This window comes from Hippocampus zosterae, chromosome 8 (assembly GCF_025434085.1).
Source record: "Hippocampus zosterae strain Florida chromosome 8, ASM2543408v3, whole genome shotgun sequence".
NCBI lineage: Eukaryota > Metazoa > Chordata > Actinopteri > Syngnathiformes > Syngnathidae > Hippocampus > Hippocampus zosterae.
This window is the reverse complement of record NC_067458.1, coordinates 25446330-25463383: the sequence shown is the minus strand read 5'-3', so window position 1 is coordinate 25463383 and position 17054 is coordinate 25446330. Positions and strand designations below refer to the sequence as shown.

At 45.8% G+C, this 17054-nt stretch overlaps 2 protein-coding genes across 3 annotated transcripts; both read right to left on the bottom strand.

The window, feature by feature from the left end:
- Positions 1-636: 636 nt before the first annotated feature.
- Positions 637-6665, bottom strand: LOC127605805 (UV excision repair protein RAD23 homolog B-like). Its single transcript, XM_052073599.1, has 10 exons — positions 6446-6665; positions 5445-5526; positions 5277-5356; positions 4176-4537; positions 4054-4100; positions 3851-3978; positions 2965-3097; positions 2079-2239; positions 1818-1985; positions 637-911 (listed from the first exon to the last, which is right to left on the bottom strand). The coding sequence occupies exons 1-10, from the start codon at positions 6512-6514 to the stop codon at positions 798-800; spliced, it is 1344 nt and encodes a 447-aa protein (XP_051929559.1). The 5' UTR covers positions 6515-6665; the 3' UTR covers positions 637-797.
- Positions 6666-7153: 488 nt separating this feature from the next.
- LOC127605808 (calreticulin-like) lies at positions 7154-16088 on the bottom strand. Of its 2 annotated transcripts, none has more exons than XM_052073603.1 (9): positions 15917-16088; positions 14651-14752; positions 14238-14441; positions 13884-13978; positions 12760-12969; positions 8479-8592; positions 8256-8399; positions 8091-8183; positions 7154-7995 (listed from the first exon to the last, which is right to left on the bottom strand). In XM_052073603.1, exons 1-9 carry the CDS (start codon positions 16008-16010, stop codon positions 7834-7836), a joined length of 1218 nt encoding a protein of 405 aa, XP_051929563.1. In that variant the 5' UTR covers positions 16011-16088; the 3' UTR covers positions 7154-7833. The 2 variants fall into 2 exon arrangements, with proteins under 2 accessions (XP_051929563.1, XP_051929564.1); XM_052073604.1 differs by lacking the exon at positions 12760-12969 and adding an exon at positions 10942-11151 and having other exon boundaries at positions 15917-16087.
- Between the last annotated feature and the right edge of the window lie 966 nt (positions 16089-17054).

The window sequence follows — 17054 nt, the reverse complement described above, 5'->3', positions numbered from 1 at the left end:
ACAATTTACCGCCCCCCCAGGTCAGATAAATTACATCTTTTTGCTCATAAGATTAAGATCGATTGAATCAAGAACATCTTCATCTCAACATAAACGGGAGGAGGGGGAGGGAATGCAACTTGATTCTCAAATTAAAAAATATATATTGAACAGATTACGATGACTCCTTGAAATTTTTTGTAGCTTTGCAACTTTTTTGTGGGGAGGGGAAACAACAACATTAGAAATTCCATTTCCTCTTCTTGAAAGAAATGTTATTCTGTATTTTCCCAAAACAGCGAAAAGAAAATGTTTTTTTAATGGAAGCAATTTTTTTAATATATACATATTTGGACATTTTTATATTTGACTTCTGTCCTCATAAGATGGCTAAATTCAAATATTACTCTCCAAACGTGGCTTTACATTGAGTTGTGTTTATTTTTATTTTTTTTAAACAAAATCAGACTCTGGAAAATTGTTCAGACTTCATACTTGTCGAATTACAATTTACAATATTTCCTCTGAATAATGTTTGAAGGTAAAATAAAACATGTTATGATGCCAAAATAAAGCAAAACTTCCAATTCCGCTTCATCCAAACCTGGCAACTAACCACGTCCAACCGGCGTGATTTTGGCAAGAGCTCAGAAAAGAAACCATGAAAGGTGACGTTTATTCAACATTTGCATCAATCAATCGTGACGCTGCTTCCGCACACACAAAAAAATAACCAAAGCCCGTTGGAGTGCCAGGGCGACAGCACTTTTCACCGTCGATGGTCCGAACATGCGAGGTAGGGGAACCAAAGCAAAAAACTACTCATCATCCCAGGCTTGCTGCAGCAGGAAGTTGGCGGCCAAGTTTTCGTTTTTTTCGCAAGCGAAATACGCTTGGATGACCAAAGCTTCGGGGAAGCCCAGCGCTTTTAACTGAAACAAAAACAGACGCACCATGACTTGCATATCTACGCAGTCATACTTAAAAATAGGGAGGCTCACAAGTATTGGAACAGAAATGGAAACTGGCCAGTACAAAAAAAATACAAATAAAAATTTAATGTCGCTTTGGTGAGCAAATTGTGCCGCGAGGTGTTGGCGCCAGATTCGCACCGTTTTCAATGTTGTGACATATCATCAGTGCATGCAAGACTCGGTTTCCTCGGTGTCACGTGACCTTTTCCGTTGAGCACAAACATTGCATTTTTGTGGCCAAATATGGGGTGTATATTTTTGTGTTTTTGCAGGACATGGTAATCTTTGTCTGTTTGAGATTGAAGCCCTGGTTGTAGTGATGTGTCGTTCGCGAACGAGCCGGCTCCAAGAGCCGGCTCTTTGTAGTGAACGATGGGAGCCGGCTCCCACCTCATTGGGAACCGGCTCCCAGCCGGAAGGGGAGGGTTACACACGCACGCACGCACGCACGCACGCACGCAAACACACATATTCAGAGATTGGAACTTTTTGACAACCTTGTTTTGAGAGGGGTCTTTGTACTTTGCTTTTATTTTTGTAGCACTCCATGTTGAGTATGTTCAGAAGAATATAAATAAAGCCATACAAATAATAAATATTTGATATGTCTATTTTTGGCATTAGTACTTCATTTTACACATATTACGTTATTTCTGGTATTAAATGAATTTAAGCAACAAAAAAACTGAGGAGCCATTTGGGAGCCTAAAGAGCCGGCTCTTTTTAGGGAGCCGATCCAAAAAGAGCCGGCTCTCTAAAAGGAGCCGGAATTCCCATCACTACCTGGTTGGCCATGTGATTTGACCTTCCCCTGTCCCAATACTATTGTCCATTGCCCATCCAGACAGGAAAAGCTTTACTGACCCTCTCGATGGCCTCCTTCTCCTGCGGCGTGACCTGAATGTAGTTGGAACGGGACGACGCCCGTGGCTCGCCCCCACCGCCGCTGCCGTCACCTCCTCCTCCTCCGCCGCCGCCACCTTGAGGCTCGTTGAGCATCTGGACAAATCGCTCTTGGTGCTGCGTGATTTGCTGCGTGACAACAAACCACAAGGCATTAGAATAGGCGAGTGCTTTTGTGGAGGGAGGGAGGCAAGGGGTGGTTGCGGGTCGGAGCTCCCCCACCTGCAGAAGTTGCGGGTTATCTCGGCCGAGTTGCTGCAGCAGGGCGGGCAGAAGAGCCGGGTTCTGCTGGATGATCTGACGCATCTGCTGGAACTGAGGCTGGTTCCTCAAGAACTCCAGAGGGTTCTGAGCGGGCGCAGCGCCGCCACCTGGCGACGGACCTGGCGGCAGAAGAAAGATACAACATCCTTCTGGGAGTGGGGACGGGAAGAGTTTCAAGGGAAAAGTCAGGGTGTCACTGTCATTAAGATTAAGAAAACCTTTATTAGTCTCGCAATGGAGAAATTCCAGATTCACAGCAGCAAAGTTATGAAAGGAAGAAGTAGAACAACAAAAAAATAGGAGCTGCTGGAAAGGCAGCCACTCTCGCGGCGCCATTTTGAAGTCAAAAATAACAAAAATAACACAAGACAACACATAGGACAGAGACAGTCGTGCAATCTTCACCACTTTTCTGCATACACTTTGTTGTCTGAAGCAGTTCTAGATGAAAGAGGAGAGGATCAAAGTGTCCTTTCACCAGTGGATCAGAGACATCATGCTGAAAAATGTGCACACGTCTGCTACAAGCAAAGTTTTGAAAGCAAACACGAAGCTGTAGCGTCCATTGACGAAAAGAGATTAGTTCACTTCTCCTGTCCCACATAATCCGCTTCAAACTCCAAGCCGCGACTCCCAGCTCCAAATGCGCATCGGCACTCCGCGCCAACGCTCCTTTCTTCTCATGTTTTTGTGGTCGATTGTAGCCCTTTTCCTGAGTGTTTTCTCGGCTACAATGGCCTTTGATTGAGTACACATGCCGCCTTGATGACAGAATATCGCAATTACATGTGCCACGAGCCCGTGTGAGGCATCAACATACAAAACGTGTTTTTTTTGCACTTACGGGTGGCCTCTACTGGCGGCGTGGTGGTGGTGGTGGTGGTCGTCGTCTGCGTAGAGGGGGCTAGGGTGGCGGGGGGGTCCGTTGGAGAGTCCCCAAGAGCTGGCATGTCACCGGCCTCGGTGGTGGGGAGGCCCTGCGCCACAAAAAAAAAAAAAGGCAGTTATCATTTCATTCATTGGTCTTTTCATTGCGAACAATCGGCTAATTGATTTGTTATGAATTCTAAAATGGTCCAACAAATGGCAGTTTTGTATGTCTTTACTGAAATAATCAGGCACAGGTATACATAAAAACATGACTTACTAATTATAGAAGAAATGAGAATAACTGTAATAAGATATCCTTTATTTTACAGTCTACAGCAGCAAAATTGGTGGGTAGAAGAAGAAAAACAAAGTGTTTGCATGCACAAAAATAAATGTTTCAGAAGATATTATAATAAGCACATATTTTAATATACAGGTATCCCCCCCCAAAAAAGTTACATGTAATTTACCATACGTTTTACATGTTTTTACTTTTAATTGGTTAATTACAGTAATTTTAACTTCATACCTTTTTTTTTTAATGACAACTATATTTCAGAAATTATTTCAAGCATATTTTACAAATGCACTTTTCCTTTTAGTTGGTTAAGTAATCGTAATTAAATCAATAATTATCATTAAATCAACAATGCATACCTGTAAATAAATGTGGAAATGAAAATTTACATTTTAGTCCTTAAACAGTGTATTTTTAGTCAATAATGTATTTTTAAAAGCTAAAGATCAATCAAATAGAGGCAATGTGCATATACATATATAAAAAACAAACAATCGTTTTAACTTCTTTCAAAATGTTTGTCAAATGTCAAAACGGATGTCTTTGTGTTCGACGTGCTCACAGTGAGTAAATACTCGACGGCGCGGTCTGGGTTGTTGTAGCTGGCCCGCAACGCCGACACCACCGCCTGCCGCTCGTAGCCCATGGACATGATTTCCGACACCAGGTTCTCGTAGGCCTGACCCGTCACTGCCAGGGAGCAAGAGATGTCACTCATTTTGTTTTTTTTTCCTCCATCAAATCATGGATCGGTCGCTATTTTACCAAGAATGGACGCCGCCTCCTCCAGCAGGCCCAGCTCGTCCGCCACGCTGACAAACAAAACATATTTGTGGTGCATTGTGCCTGGAAAATTGGAGTGCAATTAATTCAACCACCAAACTTACCTGGAATCTGATGAACGGACGGACGCTCGACTTGCCGCTTCCTCCGCCGACGTGTCACCGGGCTTCTCCACATCCGTCGTGACCGTCGAGGGGATTACGGCTTCGGGGGGGTCTTGGGTGGCAGCCGACGGTGGAGACGCATCTTCGGGAGAGGTGGTGGGCGTGTTCTCCGGGGCGGGCGGCGGGGGCACTTCCGCCGACGTGGCGGCGGCGGCGGCTTCTTCTTGCCTGGGGACGCACACGGATGAGGAGGGCAAGGACGAAGAAGAGGATGCCGGTTCTGACGTCGAAGAGGAATCGGGGGGCGGCGCAGATTCAGGGGTCGACTTTGGGGTGGGTTGAGGGGAGGGCGCCGCTTTGGGCTACAAATAAAGAAAACAAAAATTGAATGTTTGGATATACACAATATGACAACATCATAATTGTCACATTTGCTTTTTTTTTTTTTTTAAACGTGTTCTGATTAATATTGTGCTTGTGGAATGAGAATTGCATTCATTTAGAAATGTTCATCAATATTAGGCAATATTGCCCTCTGCTGTCCACTAAAAGTTGGATGCGCATGTGCTTGTCACATGAATTGAGGTAAACACCACGAATGACGAAACGCACTTAGGCAATTTAGTAATGGCGGCTAATGCTGACATTACACCCCCCCACCCCACTTCACTCAACTGCAATTCCAAGGGCCCCGTTCACCTCCGAAAATCTCCCAACCGATTTGCACTCATCTCTAGAATGGTCATTTCGGTCAAAAAAAGTCGGACATCCGCCAATCGGAAGAAAATTCTCATCTCTGCATCGCTTCATCGGCAATTTATGATATTACAACCGATTCAGGACAAAATATGCCGTAAATATCAACCGGTCCAGTCGATCAGACCTGTGTACATTTTGTATGATTTGTTCACCTTACTTAAAAAAAACAAACACATTTGAGTTGACCACTTAGAGGAAATAAAATTGGAATGAATGCATTAAATATGAGAGGACAGATTAAGAATGAGGGCCATAATTTGCTGTTTCTTTAGCCCCGCCCCCCTCTCCCAACATAAAAATATTCATTCAACATTACCAAAACTTTGCAAAGTTAAAACTGACCTTGGCGACCATGAGAACCACAAAGTTTTTCTCGCTGATGTTGTATTCTTTCAGCGCCATGTCGTCGTTCAAGATTTTGCCTGGCGAGAAGGAAAAGATGACATGAGCAGCGCAACACTTTTTTTAACGATACATTTCTCATTTTGACGAGCGGTATCCGTTGGGAACCTGCGTAGATGAGTTTTTGCCCTGCAGCGGGAAACACATCTTTTCCTCGCTCCTCTGCGATTCTTTCCTTCAACACTTTAACCTAACAAGCACAAGACAATAACACAAGTATTAATATAAATTGCTCCGTGGTCTTTTATTCCATCTCCGATGGTAAACGAAACATACAGTGCGCATTTTCCCACAATTTAAAATTGTTCACAGTCTTCCCACTTGTTGTCAGGAATTGTTTTTAAGTTGATTTCTGGAGTTGTTTTTGATGTGTATGTACAGAGTTGAGTATAGAGTTTGCTGTACATGGATTTTTAAGCCTTTTGGGGCAAAATAGTTTCTGCCGTCTTACTTCTACAATAAACAGGAGTGGAACGATCACGTTAGTTCCATTAATAAAGGAGGTCAGATATGTTTGTTAATTGAAACGTAAACGGCTCTCGACGTACAAACAATGAGGAATCTTGCATAGTCATTCGCTGACACCGAGACGAGTTCACAGCAAATCCACATGTCCCTTACACGCTTTTCAAAATAAAGCAAAGCGCCACTCGTGCTATCGTTTTGAAATGGTCAAAAACACGTTACAAATGTCAATAAAGGTGAATATTTGACTACCATATATATATTTGAAATTAACGGCCTGACCCAATACCACGGTGCTATTTCGAACGCTATTGATTTTAACTTTGAAGAGAAAAATCGACTGTACCGCTGTGACTTGGGCTAGCTTAATTGGAGGCTACATCTCCGCGCGCAGGTGACTTGAGGTCCCGCAAACACGTCAACTTGTGTCCCCTCCCCTCTCAAACGATTCATCAATTGAACAAAAAAAAAATACAAATCTCAAGAGCGTTTCAGACCCGACAGAGTCAACCCGAAAAGCCGCGCGGCAAGACTCGGCTAGGCTATGTTGAACGTATGCTACAAGCTAGCCCGTCAGTGCGGGGGCTTCTCGGCTCGCTCACGGCCGCCGCCACCGCGTTTACCTCGAGCAACTTTTGACTCACCGTCTCCTCGGCGTCGATGTGAATTTTAAACGTTTGCTGCTGGAGCGTCCTCAACGTCACCGTCAGCATTCTGCCAGCCGCTAGAACTCAAAATACACACGGAAAAAAAAACCCAAACTCCTTTCGCACTTAACATTCGCTCTGCGTTTCGCCACTTGGACTACTGAAGAGTCCCCGTCGAAGTGCACTCGTCTGTGCACTCAGTGGGTGACTCAGCTGTCTGACTCAATGGAAGCAGACTGGGGGGCACAAGGGCGCCCTCTAGGCGGCCAGGGAGAGAATGACAGAACGTGTTGCCTTCACCGATAGTAGGAAACAAGACAACCAAACGAGAGCTGATGATAAATCGACAGCACTGCCCCTGGCGCTCCGGAGGGACGTCTTCAAACCTGCCTGGGGGAGATTTTTGCGTTTCAGCACCAGCGCCTTTCTCAACGTATGAGTTCAACACCCAAGCATTTCCCAAGGACGTAACATCAGTTGGAGAAGTGGTTGTGGCGATAGTGCGGTTTATTACCAACAACTTTCCAGAAGAAATGCGTTCAACCATTCCAAACACATTTAGTAATTATGCGGAAGAGGACCAATGTTTGAAGACTCATCACACAACTCCAAAATTTGAGTAACTACTAGACCAAATAGTGGCAAGACCCCACAGGAACATGATTTTTATTGCCACACTTGAATAATAAGTAACTACACATCCACTCCAGTAGGTGGCAATGGTGCCCTTATTTTATTGATCTTTTATTCCAAACAAAGAGATGCATTTCAAATCTTTCCAGGTACTGACTTAAAAGAAAAAACATTAAAAGTTATTCTTCCATCCTGGCCCACCGTGTGCCCCAAGCAGACGCGTAGGCTTCAATTTTTGTTGTTTCCTTGACAAAGTTTGCGAGTCAGATTGTCGAGGTGTGCTATTTCATTGGCAGAAGCTCAAAACCAGTATAGAGGAGGAGAATGAGGATCATTATACTTTTAACACACAGAGCAGCATTTGCATTCAAGACCAAGTAAGAATAAATAACGAGAAGTCAAACTATGTTCCTGAGACTTTTTTTCGCGCATCAATTCCAAATAGTCATGACCATCCAATTTTGTGTTGATCGGCTAAAATGGTATCCAGGGGGGGAAACTTTTTATTTGCAAAATTCCGGGCCACGCAAAGAGGGAGTTTTCTTTGGTGCGGAGGGGGGCGGGGCTATAATTGGTGGGCTTTCCGGCATTTTGAGGTCATTCGATACATGTGAGTGACACCAAAGCTAACCACGTTTTCATGTATTTTGCCCATCTGGTGTTGCCATATTTGCGATGCAGATTAGGTTGCGTGTGCACTTTGGGTAACCATATTGGTAGCAAATACACTCAACTCCCATCCGAACGCAGAACTACAGCTCGGTGTTGATTTTCCGCACGGGCTTCTTGTCATCAGCCTTGTCATCGTGATCATCACCAAAGTCAACGTCCAAGTTGTCCTTCGTGTTGTGCTCGTCGTCCCACTTCTTCCTCTCCAGCTCGTCTTGCTCTTCCTTCATCTTTTTCTCCGCTGCCTGGTGAGCACAAAATGCCAACAAACATCTTACAATAAACGTGGCATGATCAACATGGGCCAAACAATTAGCTTGCTCAAAAGCACTTTGGTCACCCGCATGAGTCCCCAAGTCTGCCGGGCAAACTCTTCGGCTTCCCGGATGTCATCGGTGATGAGGAAGTTGTCAAAGACAGTTCCGGACCTCATCTGAAGGGGGCGACGCGTCATTAAGCACAACATCGGCGAACGGACGCCGTCCGGCTGGCTGTCGGAGCTCACCTGCCACAATTCCAATCCCAGCACGCCGATGTTGTGGAATTTGTACATTTCTGCGTCGTGAACGTAATCTGGGTTGGGGATTTCAGGGGGGACCCACAAGCCTTCGTATTTGGGGTTGTCTATCTGCCTGGGCGTCCAGTCGCCCTGCGAGCAACAAACAGCGAGGTGAGGCGGTGACGGACGCCTGCAACATTATAAGTCCGCACACCGCTTACGGACGCACCTTATAGTCGGGATTGAGCATCACCCGACGCGACCACACGCCGTCGATGTCCTCTCGCCAGTCGCTGGGTTTACGGTGTTTGGGGTCCGGGATGGTTTCTGGCTGGTCCCAATCCTGAAGAAAAACAACTTTTCATTCATTCATTCATTCATTCATTCATTCATTCATCTTCCGAGCCGCTTGATCCTCACTAGGGTCGCGGGGGGTGCTGGAGCCCATCCCAGCCGTCTCCGGGCAGTAGGCGGGGGACACCCTGAATCGGTTGCCAGCCAATCACAGGGCACACAGAGAGAAACAACCATCCACGCTCACACTCACACTCACACCTAGGGACAATTTAGAGCGTCCAATCAGCCTGCCACGCATGTTTTTGGAACGTGGGAGGAAACCGGAGCACCCGGAGAAAACCCAAGCAGGCCCGGGGAGAACATGCAAACTCCACACAGGGAGGCCGGAGCTGGAATCGAACCCGGTACCTCTGCACTGTGAAGCCCACGTGCTAACCACTGGACTACCGGGCCGCCTAACTTTTCATTGACCAACTTTGAAGTGAGAAGGGGTCACAAGCCCCTTTCGCGCCGTCTCGTTTTCTGCTATTTTTTTCTTGCGTCGCCATTCTGTGTGACAGGTACCGATGGTGAAAACACAACAAGGTATGAAATTCAAAACTCACTGTATCAGTTTTCACATCGGCCATTTTTTTTTCATGTCAAATTTGGGCCCCCTTTTTCATGCAGTACATTTTTGCATGAAAAAAATTTTGCCACTCTGTCATTTAATTCATTCAACCGAAGTGCCCGGGGAATGAGAGGCCCGATTCGGTGTCGACTGAACCACGTCTACAATTTTCAGCCTGAGAAGATGCTTCTGCAGTGATGGGCCTTATTGATGAATGCAATTATTTTCAGGCTTCTTAAACATCTGAATCAGGCTGACAAAAACTATGGAGGGAAAGATTTTTAAAAAATTGGGCTGCAACTTAACTACTCGAGGCGGCCCGGTAGTCCAGTGGTTAGCACGTGGGCTTCACAGTGCAGAGGTACCGGGTTCGATTCCAGCTCCGGCCTCTCTGTGTGGAGTTTGCATGTTCTCCCCGGGCCTGCGTGGCTTTTCTCCGGGTGCTCCGGTTTCCTCCCACATTCCAAAAATATGCGTGGCAGGCTGATTGAACGCTCTAAATTGTCCCTAGGTGTGAGTGCGAGTGCGAATGGTTGTTCGTCTATGTGTGCCCTGCGATTGGCTGGCAACTGATTCAGGGTGTCCCCCGCCTACTGCCCGGAGACGGCTGGGATAGGCTCCAGCACCCCCCGCGACCCTAGTGAGGATCAAGCGGCTCGGAAGATGAATGAATGAATGACTATTATTATTATTATTATTGAGGCAGAGGTGCAGAGTTCGACTCCGGCCTTCCTGGGTGGAGTTTGCATGTTCTCCCCCCATGCCTGAGTGGGTTTTCTCCGGGTGCTCCGGTTTCCTCCCACATTACAAAAACATGCGTGGCAGGCTGACTGAACGCTCTAAATTGTCCCTAGGTGTGAGTGTGAGTGTGAATCGTTGTTCGTTTCTGTGTGCCCTGCGATTGGCTGGCAACCGATTCAGGGTGTCCCCCGCCTACTGCCCGGAGACGGCTGGGATAGGCTCCAGCACCCCCCGCGACCCTAGTGAGGATCAAGCGGTACGGAAGATGATAACTTAACTACTCTGTGTGTGTGTGTGTGTGTTTGTATGACTATTCTTGTGAGGACCTCTGTGATTATAAGACCAACGTAGTGAGGACATTTTTGACAAGTGAGGACATTTAGGCCAGTCCTCACAAGTTTTTCATTCTAAAGTGTGCGTGTGCGTGTGTGTGTGTGTGTGTGTGTGTTTTTAAACAAGCAAATGGCAGAAGATACGTGGCAGGGATGCGGTCAGACCAATCCAGGAAAAATAACTGGTAAAGTTTTTTTTTTTTGCACAGTAGCGATGGGACGAGGCCCGAGTCCCTTATACATTTTTTATTATGGGGGGGTGGGGGGGGGCTGAATAGCTCATATTTTGTATTGCACTGTGATATGGAAATAATCGCATGTATAACAAATGGCTTTTCAAATGACAGGAAAGACTGATTAGACGTCGTATGTAAATGCAACGCCTTTTTTTTTTTTTGTAAGTAACCGAACAGGAAACAAAGATGTTTTTTTTCCGAAATGAAAAGCAGTTGGACTTGTTCATCTTGTCACGCAAACTGCCAGACGCGCATTGTCAGAAGGTGATGTAAACGTAAAGATTGAGTTCAATTTGAAAAGATCCAGGCCAAGCAGATTCCAAAGATGTTTGGCGAAAAAAAAATGCCCCCCCCCCAAAAAAGGTGACAAAGGAGTTTGAGACGTCTGCATTCCCACTGATGATGATGGAAGACAACGGCGCAACCATCGAGGTTGTCGCGGGCGCTACGAAGGGGGCCGTGAACGACACGCTCACCTCGGGCTTGGTGTCGTCGGGGTCGGGCATGGTGGGCCGGTCGTCCCAGTCGGCCGGCTTGCTGGCCAGGGGGTCTTTGATGGTCTTGGGGGGCAGCAGGTCCCAGTCGTCCTCCAGCGAGCCCGACGCCACCTCCCGGTTGTCGATCTTCACCTGATACGTTTGGTCCGGACGCAGCACCAGCGTGTACACGTGACTCAGCTCGTCGTCCTGATGGAGAGAACTGGGAGTTCAGAACATGCCGGAGAGCAGGAGGCGATCTGTCTAAAAGTTGGGGTGTTTCTAAAAAAAAAAAAAAAGTGTTAGTTTTCTGGGAAAGTCATCTCCCCCCCCCCCCTTTAAAAAAATACAGCCCGGTAGCTAGTGGTTAGCACGTGGGCTTCACAGTGCAGAGGTACCGGGTTCGATTCCAGCTCCGGCCTCTCTGTGTGGAGTTTGCATGTTCTCCCCGGGCCTGCGTGGCTTTTCTCCGGGTGCTCCGGTTTCCTCCCACATTCCAAAAATATGCGTGGCAGGCTGATTGAACGCTCTAAATTGTCCCTAGGTGTGAGTGCGAGTGCGAATGGTTGTTCGTCTATGTGTGCCCTGCGATTGGCTGGCAACTGATTCAGGGTGTCCCCCGCCTACTGCCCGGAGACGGCTGGGATAGGCTCCAGCACCCCCCGCGACCCTAGTGAGGATCAAGCGGCTCGGAAGATGAATGAATGAATGACTATTATTATTATTATTATTGAGGCAGAGGTGCAGAGTTCGACTCCGGCCTTCCTGGGTGGAGTTTGCATGTTCTCCCCCCATGCCTGAGTGGGTTTTCTCCGGGTGCTCCGGTTTCCTCCCACATTACAAAAACATGCGTGGCAGGCTGACTGAACGCTCTAAATTGTCCCTAGGTGTGAGTGTGAGTGTGAATCGTTGTTCGTTTCTGTGTGCCCTGCGATTGGCTGGCAACCGATTCAGGGTGTCCCCCGCCTACTGCCCGGAGACGGCTGGGATAGGCTCCAGCACCCCCCGCGACCCTAGTGAGGATCAAGCGGTACGGAAGATGATAACTTAACTACTCTGTGTGTGTGTGTGTGTGTTTGTATGACTATTCTTGTGAGGACCTCTGTGATTATAAGACCAACGTAGTGAGGACATTTTTGACAAGTGAGGACATTTAGGCCAGTCCTCACAAGTTTTTCATTCTAAAGTGTGCGTGTGCGTGTGTGTGTGTGTGTGTGTGTGTTTTTAAACAAGCAAATGGCAGAAGATACGTGGCAGGGATGCGGTCAGACCAATCCAGGAAAAATAACTGGTAAAGTTTTTTTTTTTTGCACAGTAGCGATGGGACGAGGCCCGAGTCCCTTATACATTTTTTATTATGGGGGGGTGGGGGGGGGCTGAATAGCTCATATTTTGTATTGCACTGTGATATGGAAATAATCGCATGTATAACAAATGGCTTTTCAAATGACAGGAAAGACTGATTAGACGTCGTATGTAAATGCAACGCCTTTTTTTTTTTTTGTAAGTAACCGAACAGGAAACAAAGATGTTTTTTTTCCGAAATGAAAAGCAGTTGGACTTGTTCATCTTGTCACGCAAACTGCCAGACGCGCATTGTCAGAAGGTGATGTAAACGTAAAGATTGAGTTCAATTTGAAAAGATCCAGGCCAAGCAGATTCCAAAGATGTTTGGCGAAAAAAAAATGCCCCCCCCCCAAAAAAGGTGACAAAGGAGTTTGAGACGTCTGCATTCCCACTGATGATGATGGAAGACAACGGCGCAACCATCGAGGTTGTCGCGGGCGCTACGAAGGGGGCCGTGAACGACACGCTCACCTCGGGCTTGGTGTCGTCGGGGTCGGGCATGGTGGGCCGGTCGTCCCAGTCGGCCGGCTTGCTGGCCAGGGGGTCTTTGATGGTCTTGGGGGGCAGCAGGTCCCAGTCGTCCTCCAGCGAGCCCGACGCCACCTCCCGGTTGTCGATCTTCACCTGATACGTTTGGTCCGGACGCAGCACCAGCGTGTACACGTGACTCAGCTCGTCGTCCTGATGGAGAGAACTGGGAGTTCAGAACATGCCGGAGAGCAGGAGGCGATCTGTCTAAAAGTTGGGGTGTTTCTAAAAAAAAAAAAAAAGTGTTAGTTTTCTGGGAAAGTCATCTCCCCCCCCCCCCTTTAAAAAAATACAGCCCGGTAGCTAGTGGTTAGCACGTGGGCTTCACAGTGCAGAGGTACCGGGTTCGATTCCAGCTCCGGCCTCCCTGTGTGGAGTTTGCATGTTCTCCCCGGGCCTGTGTGGCTTTTCTCCGGGTGCTCCTGTTTCCTCCCACGTTCCAAAAACATGCGTGGCAGGCTGATTGGACGCTCTAAATTGTCCCTAGGTGTGAGTGTGAGTGCGAATGGTCGTTCGTCTCTGTGTGCCCTGCGATTGGCTGGCAACCGGTTCAGGGTGTCCCCCGCCAGCTGGGATAGGCTCCAGCACCCCCCGCGACCCTAGTGAGGATCAAGCGGCTCGGAAGATGAATGAATGAATAAAAAAATACAATAAACCTGCCTTACAAAAGCTCCACTTTTTTTTAAAAAAAAAGGAAAAAAACTCTACTTTTTTGAAGTCTGTCTTGGAAAAATTTCCAATCTCTCCAAGATTTTTTTTTTAACTTTCCTAAGGAAAATAGTCAACATTTTTGTTGATAAAACATTTTTTGTTTTTTTTTTCACCAGAAAATGTGTCATTATTTTTTTCCCAGAAAGTCTTTTTCAAGATAAAAAGTAGCCATTTTTTCCTGGGAAAACCTTTGGAATTATCATGCGGAAGTGAGAGAATATTTTTCTTCAGAAAAACTAAAGCCACCATTTTTATTTCCCGAAAAAAAGTCACAGTTCAACATTCAGAAGACGAACAAAGTACCTTTTTTGCGAGAGAAGTTTCCAAAGATTTACCAAAAGGTCATTTTTGCTGACCTTGCACGGAATGTTTTTCTTGATTTGGTGTCCTTGTCCCTTATAGTTGAGGATGACATGAACCTTCTTGATGGGCGCGCCGCAGATGTCGGGACCTGCCACCAAACACAAACACAAACAACGCCAGTCGGACCTCCCCCAAGGGCTCAAGCAAGTTCACTGAAAAAAAAAAAAATCCTCCCCTAGTGACCTGCACGATCTTCAACATAACCCAGGCGAGGGCTTCAAAGCAGGATTTGAAAACAGGATGAGAACTTCAAAATACGGTTTCAAGCTAGGGTCAAGGTTTCAAAATAAGATCTTCCTGAGGCCAGGGTTGTGTTTTGAAGAGAGCGTTGAACATTATTTTCTGACCAAACATGATGGAGAAGGGCGAATTGGCATTCATCTGGGTCTGGTCGAGTCGGGCGTCAAAGATTTTGATGTAGCCTCCGCCGCAATCGATCCCCTGCTGATGCCTGACACTGAACTGGATCACCAGGACTTTGCCCTCGTTGCTGAACGGTTCCATGCGCGCCGAGAGCGCGTAGAAGTGCGCATCCTCGCTGGTTTGCACGCCTGCAACCGGGAAAACCGAGGGAAGGTGGAGAAAGACGATGAGACAGAACAACATTCCAGCGCACTTGTCACAAGATATTTCAAACCAAACAAAACAGCACTCGTAACTCCAAACATGCTTTTCAGAGAGGATAAAGAATATATGCCTGTGAATATTTGAGTGTGATTTTTATGTTTTGGGGGGTGGGGTTGGGGGGTTTCTGACTCACCCTTATCAAGCTCAGCGTCACCATATAACTTTCCAGCACTCAACGTCCATTTGCCATAATCGTCCTTGTGCTTGGACTCCACCCACCTGCTCCTCCAACCATCTGACAGGTGACAAAACAAAAACATTTGACACTTTCAGAACAAATTTACCAATTTTTTAAAAGGAAATTAATGAAATAGTTCTTGTCTGTTGAATTATTTTTTTTAAGTTTGACATAATTTTTTTTTCAATTTTTACCCTTTTTCAGTTAATTCCTTTTTTTTCATTTTATTGAAATGCAATAAATATTGATTGAGTTGTTTATTGTGAAGGTGCATTTCTTTTTATCACTTGAAAAAAATAATTTAGCTTAATTTAATTGGAAATATGACTTCTCTCATTTTTAATTAACGCGTCACGTTTTCTATTAAAAAATGAACAAAGTCAATATGAACGGGTGCTTTATAAGAAGGGGGATTTTTTTTGTAGAGCGCCTCGTTGTCAGCTGTAAGTGTGCACACATCACAGAGATAAGGTGAAAAAGCAAGGAGATGTGTCTTTTCAATAGCACGGCCGCTTTAGAGTGCCTCGTTGTCGTCTCTGAGTGCACGCATATTGTAGCAGTGGCGTTTGATTGACAGCTCACAGTTGAGCGGGGCGTGGTTTCAATGCAGCGAGAGAATTACTTGATTTGTCAGCACTTTGAAGCCTTATTTGAAATACTTGGCCATTTTTTCAACAGCCAACAAGTGTTGCCCACATTTGTGTTCCTCAAGTGGCGTTTCGTGTAAGTTGACATTTTGCGGGAGTCGTCAGTCTCAGCGGACGACGGCCAGTGGGAGTTGCCGAACCAGCTTGTGATGTGGCGGCAGAGAAGCATCGTCGCACCAGTTGTGAGTTGAGCCGGAAAGGTGGCATTTATTCACTGCTGCCACAATTCTCCTCACTTTGGCAAAACTCTCCATGGCGTGCACCCCAAAAAATACAGTGGCCAAATACAGTGTTTTTTAAAAATAATTTGCATAGCCTATTTTAATCTTTAGCAGTAATTTCAGTGGCAAAATATCATCTGGTTTATATCATGTTAGGTAAACTGTCAAAACATTTTGTGCACACCTACTGAAGCCAAATATAGATGTTAATAGCTAGAATTAATGTTTTTGTGGCCAAATCCATTGAATGGAATATATTTATTTGCGAAAAGAAAGAAAGGAAAAGACGAAAAAGAGTGACTTTTGCTGCCAAATAGTGAGAAAATGTGAAGCTGAGCCCGTCCATACTGCACCTCCATCGAGAAACTGCTCCTTGAAGAAGACGGTGGCGTGGCCGCTGCAGGCGAGCGAGGCTACGAGCACGAAGAAGGCGGCCGGCAGCGGCATCACTTGCTCGGGTAAACTGAGTTGGGCTTGAAGACGCCCCACCACGGCGACCGTCAGCTAATACAGGCGAGCCAGGTGAGACAAGAAAGCCAAACACCTGTGGCCCTCGCTCATTGGCCGAGGGCTCGAGAACGCTCGGCCTATCAGAGGAGACAACGGGTGTGATTTTTCGGAAAGGTTCGGCAAAGATCGGCGAGGCGAGATGTATTACTTCCGCATTCAAGTCGTCACTTTACATTTCAAAACGCGAAACCACACGATGAATTAGTTGTTGTTTTTCATGAAAGTTGATATGTATCCTTATCACTAATTAAAAATATTCCCTGAAAATGTGAACAGTTTTGTTCACCGATATGCATTTCATTCAAAAATCATATTTACGAATATTATTTCTGCTTGTAAAGTCATTTGTTCGTCGACGTTGACGTTAAAAAAAAGACAGCTTACGCTTCGATTTGCGTATCAATGAATGAATGACGGAATCAATCAATCATTTTTTATTTAAAGCCTCTAGGTGACAAACTAAATAATTACTGTATATAAAACAACACGCTGTATATACAGATTGTGCCTAAAATAATGTTGCTGGATTCTTCACGGAAGACTAATAGTTTTTGAACGGTATTTTTATACTTTATAATTGGCTTGAAAATTGTTGTCACGTTTACGTATAAAGTTTGTTCAAAACGTTCCATGAGGATTTCAATTCAGTCTTGAACAACGGTTACGTTTAACACGCTTTGTCTTTCTTCCTCGGAGGTATATATGACTCACTAGTGGCCTCTTGTGACTGAAGCCAGATGCCAGCCATCTTACGTTGCCACAGTTACTGACAACTTCAGTTGGGCTTTGGCTGAAAGCACCTGTTATTATTGCGTGTTTTATGGTAGGGTGCTTTATCTTTTGTGTTCTGTTGTATTATCTTTCTTTCATATTAAATGTTCTGGAAATTGTTGTAGCTGCAACTTTTGTGAAAGCGCTATCCAGATAAAGACGTATTATATTTCGTTGTATTGTATTGTGTCATTCACTGTGTTGCCAAAA